Genomic DNA, 12,525 nt, shown 5'->3' with positions numbered 1-12,525 from the left:
CAGCAATGGCTAGTGGCAGTAAAGGCAGAAATAATTCCTAAAATCTTTAGAGGACAGCCACAAGTGCTAAGGGAAGCAGAGCTCTGCACCAGTGATAAATCATTCACAAACTAACAGCTACGGTTAACAAATTAGCAGGAGTATTTTCATACATATATGCATACATGCTCATCAAAGGTCAATTTCGAAATGGCTTCTGCAGATCAGCAAATAAATGCATAGTGAAATCATTCAACCCCTTTTCTAAATGGGGTTGGGGTGCAGTGTCAGCTGTCACCCTCTTACTGATTCAATGCCACTGTCCTACCTTTGACACTCACAAATGACCAACCCAGGTCTTCTCTGTGTCTGATGCATCTCTTTGATGGACACCATCATTTCCTCCTGCCTTCTTCCCGTCTGCTACAAATCTTTAGACTGTGTTCTGCTTTCCTACACATGTGCACAAACCATTGTCATCTGTTCTCTAATCCTCTCTGTAAATGGAGATACTTGGGCTTCCACTCAGATATACTAATTTGTCAGTTCCACATTGTGCATCTTATCACTCCATCTTAGCATGTGAGCTCCATCACCTCTAGCTTCCTCAACTGTTCTACCTTTACTGTCTTGGGTTCTCCACCATATAACAGTACTGGTTGCACACCTTACTTACATGCACAGCTACAGCAGAAACAAAACATCAAAACATTTTAATTTCAATCCAAAGAAAAGAGCATCTGCTTTCAGTTTAATTAGAATGCATCCTTTGAACAGTAATAATGGAATCAGAGATTTCCTGCAACAATTACAGTAACTGATAGACGCGTGCTTCACCACATCACATTTCTGAAGATTCAACAGAATGCTTAACAAAAATGAGGTTTACACAAACACAAGAGTAGCTTCTGTGTTGCTGAATGTGTAGAGCACCTATATACCTTACCCTCCATGTGGCAATGGAAGCCTATGGCTTTTCTACACTCAAATTTTCAGCCATATTAAACAATGCGCCATAAAATAAGCTTTGCTAATGCTAGATTTCTGAGAAGGACTACATTGTGTGATGTACAAAAAGCAGGGTCACTGTTCTTTCCTTGTTAGTGCTAAACACTTCTGCACTACAACACGTACTTTTCAAACTATAAGCCTGCTCACTCTTCCATCCATTGAAGCTCAATTTATAATATGCAGTGTTCACTGCTCTTATGGTGAGGTATCCAAACTGGAATCTTACTGATGAATGGCTATACAAGGTTTATGCATTAGTACCACCATCAATTTATGTACTTAGGCCATAATATGGAACCCTTCAAGTACACATGCTATGCTACATTTAAAACTTGAAAAAAATAGAAGTGCCACAATGTTAACCTACGCAATTACATGGTACAGAGTAGATTCATAATAAAAAAGCAGAAGATTGAAGACCACTGTGGAACAACTTATTAAAATTATAAATAATAAAGCATTGCAATTCAGACTAAAAGCTTTCACTCTGTTAATTTTCAGAAACAGCTCATATAAAAAAAAAAGTAAACACTGCAGCCAAAACCAATTCATAAAATGAACAAACTATTGTCAATTCCAAGCAGTGTAAATGTAAAACAACAAAAATCAAAACTTGAAGCCAATCTGCCAGTACACATCCCTGACATCTGCCTGTAATGTCGTATCACACCTGGGAAGGAGTAGAGTCAGAATCTGAGAGAGGTGTGGAATAATTAACAGTCAACAGAGCTCTCCTACTCAGCAACAGGAGCTTCAAGTACCTGATACAAAAGGAATACAAAAAGCTGTGGTACCATATGGGGACGGGCAAACCCTGACTCATCACTAAATGCACCAAGTATCTTCACCTGGACACAAATTCACACAGTATTTTACCCATGTAAAGAAATTGTGTGCGCGCACATGACGGTGAGCAATGTACTTTGGGTGGAACAAGAACAGGCTGTAAAATACACAGAAAAACAAGGACACTCACTGGAAGCAATACATACAAAAAGAGCGTCCTGAAGAGTTAGTCACCTAGATATAGTGTTATTAGTGTCCAAAGCAGAAAATAATCAATTCACTCTCATTGAAACTTCCTACAGCATTTTGTTAATTTACTAAAAATGTGCCTGCATTTGAATGGTTCAGTTGGACAAGAGCTGCCATGTAACTTCACTGGGCAATTTTGATCTTGCAGCTCAAATCACAGAGAAAGGCTGAGAAATGGGGAGATGACATGTCTACTTTTAAACTATGAAGACAGGTGGGCTACATTCAGCTTCTACAAATCTCGTTTTGGCTAACAATCAAAGAGCTACAAATTCCTAAGGTAATTGTGCCAAAAACAGAAGAGTCCTTTAACAAGGAGTTAACACAAGGGAATTATGGCAGGAGCTCTACTAACAAGGCAAATGCATTTCTTAAACTACAGCTTCTAATAATGCAGCAGCAATGGAGATACTCTAACACAGGGAATTATACTATACAAAGATGTAATATGAATAAGTATTGTACACAAGAACATTATGCTTAAATAGAAGGATTTCTGTGGGGGAGAAAATGTACACAACATAGGACTAGATGCTGGCAGATCCACAGCATTGCATAATGATTTTTGTTCTACTGCCATCTCTTGGTACTCTTTCACAATTGTGCCAAGTTGCTTGGGCTGGCCTCTTCAGAGTCAAACAAATGGAATGCGTTTCATTTATTGGCCACATGATGGCACTGTAAGAACACCAATTCACATGTAGAGATTCCAAACTCCTTAAACTTTTAAATCCATTTTCCTGTACCTACCTTTCAAGGAATTCCTGTAGACCTTGCCGCCGTTGCTCTACATGCTGGGGATTATGAATATTGAAGAATGGATTTTTAAATGGAAGCTGTGGTATTTCTCTATTAAAAAAAGAAAAAAAATAACCATACTGTAATCAGCAGTCTTACCTATCATTGCCATATTCTTCAGACAAATCACATGACCTTTCTATATCTCATTTCTGCACAGACTCCTAGAGAAAATGCATAGCAGATGAGCAGCTCACACAAAGTCAAAACATTAGGGACAGTTTTTAACATTTAAAGACAAATACTGAAAGTATGCATTTACTCCATGTAATAATCATCACATTTACAGCCAACCAAAACAGACAGTACTACTAGTGTCACAGATCCTTAATTAAGAATTACAGAACACTAAGCAAATACAGCAGAAAAGCAATTAAATTTAAGCTCATGTGCCTGTTCAGACCCAGTGACTGAACTACCAGCTATAGTCCAAACAAATGTTAGTGAAACAGAACCTGAACTAGTAATGAGGCTAATAGGAAAGGAGTGACTTGCAACAGTTAGCAAAACAAGAGGTACTACTAACCCAGTGCAAAGATCTCCAACTATTCAAGAAAGGAACCTAGATGAGGGAGGTTGAGACTTTTACTACCTCAATGCAATCTTAAAAACTTGGCTGTGTGATGGTTTATATGGAAAATCTGTCATATAAACTAGCCTTGCTGTTAAAAAGAAGGTGGCTGTTAGTTCAGCAGTCTGGGTCCTGAGAGCAGAACTTCATGGGATTCAGGTGGGACTAGAATTAATAGGTCACAGAAATTGATAAATGCACTTTTGCAGTTGTGTAACTCTGAAATGGTGTGGAAGTAGCCATGTTTTCAGAAGGTTTTTTTTTTCTTAGCTTCTAAGTTATGAAGACTAGGACACAATGCCATACAAATTAAACAGGTCCAGGCTTGTAGCAGTTCTGGGTAGGGCCAAATACATGAAGCAGATTTCCATGAAAAATGGGCTTTGGAACTGCAGCTGCAGTGACATACAAACAGGACACATGACTAAAAAACAAGAGGATGATGCAGACAGAACTGCATTTCTAAGCTCCATGGGTTGGAGGGGGAAGAAAGTAAACTGTCTAAATGACCCCCAGCTGTGGTCATTCTGACTTTAGGCAGAGTAGAATCAAAACAACTCACTTCCTTGGCAGAGACTACCAGTTTACCCCCCACAACTGGTGACGATTACCTCCTTGTCTGGAAGTATTTCAGGCACCAGTATTAAATGGATGGGAACCTTAACAGTAGTTTCTGATGTGGACAGGCATAAGATACATTCTGTAGTCCAAGGGGAAAACAATTCCGGCCCATATGCATTACAAAGATCACAAATTAGTATTAAAGCCCTAATCTTGGACCACAAAACCAGACCAATTTGCCAAAAAACGCTTCCTCAATGGTCTATCTTGCAGTGCTAGTGACTCAGTAGCATGTTGTTCCTCAGATGCTGAGCAGAGGACTATGGGTTCTCAGTCTACAAGACTGAGGGTAGAAGTAGAGCGACTGTGGAATGACAGGTCTACAGTCTTGAGGTGCTGTCCTTCAGATGCAAACAATGATTCTACCTACTTCATCTAATAGCTTAGCCGAGGTTGATTCCACCGCAACAGGTGAAAAGGAAACCTTCCCGATAGTCTAGCCAACTTCTCCAAACTATAACTGCCAACATCCCATGCCATGATCGAAAAGATCTAGACCAACCTGATTTACTCAGCTGTCAAATTAAAATGGTCAAGTGTTGATGATGGGAATGGACAGGATGTCTCCAGAAAAAAATAAAACATTGTACAAAAACATATATTTTTACAAATATTTACCTCTGCTAGTTGATACAGAACGGTAAAATGTAAATGAAAAAAATTAAAAAAAACTGGTCACATACGTTAGTAATACATCAGTACTTTGAAGCCTTTGCCGCAACCACACAAATTCTCGAAAACGCCTTCTAACACAGGATGTCTTCAATGTAAAGCACATGCTGTTTGTCTGCAGGAAAGAAAAAATACTGTTTTTGATTTTACTTCAGAATTTAATTTTTAAAAAGTTACTTAAAAACTCATTGAAGTGATCTCCCACTTCACCAAAAATGAGACATCTATGAGTTTCCCTCTAATGGTTTCTGCAGATCTGTCTGGCAGCCCAAAACAGAGGGTTAAACACTATGCACAACTACCTACCACCACCCTAAGCAGCACCAGGTTTGATTCCTTCAGTCTCCCACTGTCTGCTACAACTATGAAACAAGTTAATTACCCAGACAATGGCCCTGGGAAGCCCCTCAGAAGAGGTATGTGTCGACAGTGTCTTTATCCAATTAAAAATGAATAAAATATAATACACATCAGCAAATAAAATGGTGGACAACACAAGGTGGAAACAATGTCAACATCACTCAACTTTATAGTTCATTTCAGAATAAAGTCCTACTTTCAATATTTGTATACGTTATACCTGCACAAAGAAATGCAAAACCTTTTTTGGGAACTTTCGGCTATATTCATCATTTAGTAACTATGACAAAGTATCTCAGCCAACATCATTGCTATTTCAGTTTTCAAGTTGCAATCAAGTTTGACACTGCTTTTAAAGGTCAAGAAAGGCCAACAAAGCAGAAGTGAGATGTACATAAATGTAAATGGCATTTTAAAACTTTATAAATTAAATTTGTCACAAAAAAGAAAAAATTTTAATAGCAATGAGAAACCATTTCCTATCAAGCTGCAGGTTAACAATTGCTTTCACCTTGAGTGTTCTCAACAGTGCCAGAGGGGCACTGCTTCACAGAAAAACACCCATCAATGTTTCCCATTTGTACTACTACTCAGAAAAAAGAATCCACTGTATTCAGATTATTCACACACTTTCTGATGCTCACCTGTGATAGCATTTTGCATAAACACACACACACAGGTCCACACTTTTTAATGTTGAAAGTGCAGTTTTTCGAAGCTGCACTTTGTCAAATCTTAGTTTCCCGAAAGTTGCATATATACCACACCACAGCGATCGCACAGTGTACTGTGCATCTTTAAGGATATTGTATTATAGGGGCTGATGTTCATCTATGTACTGAAATTGTTTCATTTTTTTTTTTTTTAAGGATTTTGGGTAGAAATTTGCTAATTTTTATGGGGAGTTTTATGTTAGGTTGGGGTACGTAGTTCAGACTATGTGCATGAGTGTTGTCTGTGTTTACTTTAGTATGTGTGTAGTGTGTGTGGGTGTCAGAGCGTAAATATGATTGCAATGGGAGTGTAGGGGAGGTAAGAGCATGTTTGTGTTTTTTTTTTTTTATTTATTTATCTTTTTGACTTAGTGCGACCTCGGCATTGGTATATATAAGTAGCGTGGGGGGGGGACTCCACATGCAGGGGGTGCAGGGGGGCTTGCCCCCCCCCCCTCAGCAGAAACATATGGTTGTGTTCAGTATTAGTTCTGTACTATGTGTTATTTTGGGGAGCAGATTGAATATTTTTTGTATTAATTTCAAGTCTGCGTGTTTGTGATTATGTGGTTTTGTTTTTTTTTTTCAGGTTTCGATATTTTAGTCTCTAAATACTGAAATTCAAGATTTCAGTATTGCGAGATTAAGTGGACTCGTACATACACAAAGCCACAGTGGTGCAGCGGTAATGCTGTTGCCTCACAGCAAGTGGCTCTCCCATTCGATTCTCTGCTGAAGTGCCTTCTGTGTGGATTCTGCATGTCCTCCCCGTGGTAGAGTGGCGTTCGAAAGACATGCGTAGAATGGGCGTGCCTTCGTTGAAGGTTGGGCGTTGAGCTGGCACCTCGGCACCCGTAAAAAACCTACTGCCAATCATTAGTGGACTGGAGCTCCGCTGTGGTGACCCCCAACTGGGAAAAGCCGAAAGAAGATATACACACGTGTGTGTGATATATATATATATATATATATATATATATATATATATATAATATACTGGTACGTTTTAAACACCATTTCAAATTTAAACAGCAAAACAAAGATTTCTGTAATTTTTGAGAAGGGCATGATTACTACATTTAACATTCAAACCCATGGAGTTTGAATACCAAAAGCTTGTATTTTTTTTTTTAACCCAAGAAATTCTAGTGTATAAAAAAAGATTGCTATAGATACTTCATTAATGAAGCAGCTTAGCCAATAACTCAAGCAATTTAAATCAGGAGGGAACAAATATCCTGACAGAATAAAATGCATGCTCAGAAAAATATATACATTTTCAGTTCACCCCGACTGCCCTTTTGTTACATAAGCAAGTCGTGGTTGTCTTTGTTATATTAAGATCATCCTTTAGTAACCTTGCCATTTATTACAACCCCAAAATCATACATGTGAGGAGAATTAAATAGCTCTGCTATTAACCATTTAAAACATAAAAGAGCTAGTAATTTGATTTTCACACACTTTTCAGTGCTGAGGCTCTCATGATTCATTCCTGGAATGTTACCATTTAACTATGAACCTGAGCAACTGGAAATGCTACAAATCCATTACTTGTGCTACATGCCTTTCATTAAAGTGGCAAAATTCATTCAACATGAAACTGGTCTTAAGGATGTTGTCTGTTAAAGACTTGAGCAGAACAAAGTTTAAGTGCAAAATATCACTAGCAGCCCCACTACACCAAACTTGGTAATTCTATAAAGTCTAAATCACCAGCACATCCTGGGCTTAAATTCATAGCTGCTTATGCTAAACAATCACATTAAGATGTACAACTGCTTTGACACATTTATTGAATATGGCCATAAGCCTTTTACACAACTGCGATCAAGGGATAAATTAAGTACTTAACTTGTGTTCTGTTAACTTACCCGGTTTGTTCTAAATCACACACAGAAGTACTGGGATATTAGCTAAAACCAATGGTCTTGAAAATCAAGCATGACACAAAACACTCAGTAGTCCATGTAAACAGTTCACATTTCTTTTCGTCGTAACAGAAGCGTACCTAGATACTACTAAAATACACATGAAGTAACCTTGTTGTTCACTTAATGCTTTAACACCGAACTTTAAAGCACCACAACCCCCTTCAGTGCCCATATCGGAGGAAAGTTTGATGAAGGCAAATGCTCTACATATCCTTCTAATCAGGTTAATCAAATTTCCATCATCTCATGCATACATATTATACACACGCAGACAACAGCTGTTCGTTACTTCTTTAAACTTTGCTGCAAACTTAAGACATACTTACATGAATGCAGATTTCATAATCCAGATACGAATGCCAGAAATCCTCTTTCTGTATTCTTGGGTCACGCACCCAGACACTTATAAACTCTGTAGAGGCATAAGATAAGGTTAAGTAAAACAATGCGCTACAGCAAGTTTGCTTTGCAGGCTGCACAGTAATCAAACCTTAAAAAGGAGAACAGCCTTTTATAACAGATTCATTGCCTAAGGGGGAAGTGAGTCACATGCCATGAAGAAACACCGGAATTTTTGTATCACATCAGTCAACAAGGCTAGAGGAAAAAAAACACCCCTCAGAATTTCCTACAACTTTTTAGGATTACAAAAACGTAGAATCAAAAAGAAAATTCCTCCTTTGAATTAGCACTGGCTGCTCTTTGAGGTCAAACAAATATCCTCTCAAATGCTGCTCACTACACATTATACTGTCGCGCTTCACGCACTAAACTTGAGATTTAAGCAGGTATAGCTGCTCTAACAAAGGTACAGTGTCTTAGGCACAACTGTAGCACATCCCCTCTTCCAAGGCAACTAAAAAGTCAAGAGCCTGGCACAGATTTGGTCAGGCTGTAACATTATAACAACTGAAGAGAGAATGCATTTAAAAAACATGTAGGAGCTGAACAAGGCTGATTCACAGCACTTCATTGGGAATAAAATCAAACTGTACACGGAAAGCACATCTGTTCCTTTCCAGTGTCTGCTCATTTATAACATTTTAATAAATTTAATGCACATTTATCAAGAATTTGTGTACAAAATCAGCAAGGAATATTACTTAGGTGGCGACTATAACTTGACATGCAACAGTGAGGATAACTCTGCAGAACCTACAAGGGAAATATGAGAGGGTAGATTTCTGAAGAAACTTATAAAAATACTTGCTATGGAAGATAAATTCAGTGATAGAAACTCAGTTTACATATTCCCCAAGGTAAAATAACTACTAGTCTAGATAGCAATTATATTTTACAGGCGCATATGCATTTAACTAAAAGTTTCAACAAATCCAATAACTATTTCAGACCATGTGCCAATAACAGCAAAGACAAAAATGCAGGGTAATGAAGAAAAAATTAGACAATGGAGCATCCCCACCTACCTTTTAAAAACAGTAATTTGAGGAATCGGTAGTGGAAATTATTTGAGTTACTAGGGAAGACAGATTTCTATAGAAGTTATAGCTATTGAGTCGGATAAAATGAAAGTGGAGTTTAAAATAGGATAGAAGTAAGATCTGGCAAAGTGGTAACAAGAATTATTTAGAGTGGCTGATAAAGGTTAAAGTATTACAAAATAAGGGGAATCTCACAGAACAGGTGCAGATGCAGAGCGCTAAAGAGAAAATAAGGGAGTATCTGGACAATATCCATTAGTTCAGAGAGATAACGCTAGAGCTCAGACTTTTAGCAGAAATTAGGCAACAGAAAGTCAAAAGGGTTGTTGCCAAACTTGGGATGCCTACAAGAAGTAAAAAAAGAGATCCTGTAGCGGTATTACAGGTATTTCAGGATATTAGAGGTATTTCAGAAATTATGAACATTTCTATAAGGCATTGGAATGTAGAAATCAAGAAAAAGCACAAATGGAAATACATATGGAGGGCTTAAGTATGCCAAGGTTAGAGGAAGAGGAGACTAAACAATTAAGATAGAAGACAAAAACGGTGACATAATCAATCTGAAGAAAAGTATCCAGTAATGGATGGTATTCCCGTGAAAGGAGGGAAGCTAGGATGAAAGAAAGGGAAAGATCTGAAAGGTTTTAATAGTATATCAAAAAGACGGAAAGCACTAACATCCTAGAAGAAAGCTGGGGTGCATGTAATACCCAAAGACAGTAAGGCTCCATCAGACCCAGTTTTATATAGGCACATTCTAGTATTAAACTATGACTGTTGTCAATAACGGTTAAAAAAAAAATGGCAAAGATGTTGCCAAAACTGACAGTGGCTTTGTGGTAGGGAGGCAAATATTTGACAATGGAAAAGATGACTATCAAGAGGGAAGCAGGATGTAAGAAAAAAAGACTGCTGTTGGTGGGTCTTGATGCAAAGAAAGCATTCAACAGTGTAAGCTGGGATTTTATTAGTATGGCAATTGGGGAATCTGCAGTCCCTGATACAACAAGGGAAAGACAGATGAAAGTCTAAACCAGAAACTGCACTCACTGGAAGCACTCCCCGCCCTTTAAGATGCTGACATTTGTGCAGTCACTGAAACCTGGTGTAAGGCTGTGGATAGCACCTCAGCTATACCAGGATACATTTCCTTCCACAAGTTAAGACCACAAATTGAAGGCATAAGAACTAAAGGAGGTGGTGTACCAATATTCATTAAAGATGAATACACCTCTAGACTGGGTAAACAGCATGATTCCCTTGAATTACTTCAGGTGCAATTGACTGTAGGCAAGAGCCCTCATTTATTTCCAGTTTGATTACCAGGGAAGTCCACTGGGCCCAGAGAGCCCGTTTTCAGTGGAGGCCTGGGGATAAAAGCTCCATGAAAGAGGTTACAGTAAAGATAGCAGTCCAATAAAAATAAAAGTACAAGTACAAATACATATCAAACACAAAGTGTGAGCAATATTTCCCATAGTGGAAAAATATTGCGCAGATACATTTTAACAAATTCACACAATTAAAGTCAAAAGCTATTTACAGAGTGTGAGAGATCATAAGGGAATTAGCAATAGAAGGTTATAGCCAGCCATAAGTTGCTTAGGAACTCAGGAGGATACCCTCCCAAGGGCTTTTGTTAAACACTTCTAGGTAGGGAGAATGCAATTACATTTTCATTTGGAGGAGAGGTAGGTGTAAAGCTGAGTTTTGAAGGTGTGTTTGACATTGTCCTTCATGTGGAAGGGAAAGAGTTCCATTTCTTACTTGAGAAGGAGAGAAGTTGTCCAGCAAGACGTTTAGGTTTGTGGACAGTAATTAAGTTTTGTTCAGATTTGAGAGTTCTATTTGGGGTGTATGGGGGAAGGATGTTACAGTGGAGCATTTGGTTGGATTAAATATTAGTCTATGTGCTGTAGTGAGCTTGAGGAAGTCCAGGTAATTTGTGAATTCTAACCAGTTGAGGGATTGAAGGGAAACAGTGATGAGTGGAATGTTTGGCTTTGGTGGCAAATTTAGAAATTTTGTTGTAACAGCTTTCAAGTTTGAAAGTGATGGAAGAGGATATGTTAGTTAGCAGTGGGGTGCCGTACAGAAGGGAGGGAAGGAAGTAAGGGGAGGCCAGAGTATGCCTGGTAGAAGTAGAGAGGAAGTGGTTGTTCTTGTACAGCATACCTAGTTTTTGGTCAGTTTTCTTTATATTTTGCTGAATATAGATATCAAACTTTAGGTGTTTGTCTATAGTTTACACTGAGTAGTTTGGCAAAGGGAATAACTGATCACAGAGTTGCTTTGGCTAAGGACTTGGAAGGAATTTCATCAAAAGAGAAAGATTGAGGATGTGAACAGTAGTAGTTTAGATTTCTTAGCACCGAGAGAAAGGTGATTTTGGCACATCCAGATCTCAGTAGTTGAGAAGGCAGTCTGCGTTTTAGACAGTTCAGGGAGGTTAGAGGCAGAGCAGACAAGTGTAGAGTCATCTGCATATTGGATGACTTTGGCATTAGGAATAGCAGAGTAAAAGCTATTGATAAAGATATTAAACAGCACTGGTCCAAGGATGTGGTACTCCGGTAGGGGTGGGTAAGAAAGGTGAGGTGCCTTTTTTTCTATTTCACAGCCTGAGATCTGACGGATAGCTTGAGAACCAGGAAAGTGCATTTTGGGAGAGATTTAGGTTTGAGGGGGGACTTAGAAGGTGCTTATGGGAAACAGTATCAAATGCTTTAGAGAGATCTAGGAGCACTGTGGATACCAAGTTCCAAGAATCTCGGGCTTGACTGACAGTTTCTAAGAATGAGAGTAGAACTGTTATGGTGCTATGTCCTGGTCGGAAGCCAAGTTGGGTAGGGGTAAGAAGTTGTTTTTTAGTCAGAAAAGGCACAAGTTGGAGGTGGATGCATTTTTCTAGGATTTTGGAGATTGAAGAGAGCTACAGGGCGGAAGTTTGAAATGTTAGTGTTTTTGCCTCCCTTGTGTAGAGGAAGAATAAAGGCGGAACACCAGAGTTTAGAGACATAGGATTCCTTTATAGATCTGTTAATTAGGATACTAATTGGGAGAGCTATACCATCGGCAGCAGACTTGAGAAAGGAAGAGGGGATGTTGTCAGGTGCATTGGAGCAGGGTTTAAGTTTGGATAGAAGTCTTTTTATGGAGTTAGTGGAGACAGGTTTAAGCTCAAACATGGGGGGGGGGATTATTTGGGGACTTAGATGAGGTGGAATGTGGGAAAAGTTTTCGTTAGGTCAGATACTGAAAGAAAGAGTTGAATAGTGAGGCTAATTGGAGGTCAGATTTACTTTGGTCCAAACTGGGTTATTTTTGGAGCCTGGGATGAGGAGCGAGTTTATGGAGTTCCAAAAAAGCCTAGGGTTTTGGGGATA

The 12,525-nt window shown here is 38.7% G+C and overlaps 1 protein-coding gene across 2 annotated transcripts in view; it reads right to left on the bottom strand.

Annotated features, from left to right (window-relative positions):
* Positions 1-12,525, bottom strand: part of SNX10 (sorting nexin 10) — a 654,311-nt gene that overhangs the window by 44,124 nt on the left and 597,662 nt on the right. For both annotated transcript variants that reach the window (XM_044066784.1, XM_044066786.1), the window contains 3 exons: positions 8,021-8,107; positions 4,699-4,802; positions 2,776-2,874 (listed from right to left, as the gene is read on the bottom strand). In XM_044066784.1, the coding sequence (XP_043922719.1) occupies positions 2,776-2,874; positions 4,699-4,802; positions 8,021-8,107 (290 nt within the window). The remainder of the gene's footprint in view (positions 1-2,775; positions 2,875-4,698; positions 4,803-8,020; positions 8,108-12,525) is intronic.

Source organism: Protopterus annectens, chromosome 3.part1, assembly GCF_019279795.1.
Source record: "Protopterus annectens isolate FY-2018-M chromosome 3.part1, PAN1.0, whole genome shotgun sequence".
Classification (NCBI taxonomy): domain Eukaryota; kingdom Metazoa; phylum Chordata; order Ceratodontiformes; family Protopteridae; genus Protopterus; species Protopterus annectens.
Note: the sequence above shows the minus strand (reverse complement) of the source record. Positions and strands in the feature narration are given on the sequence as shown.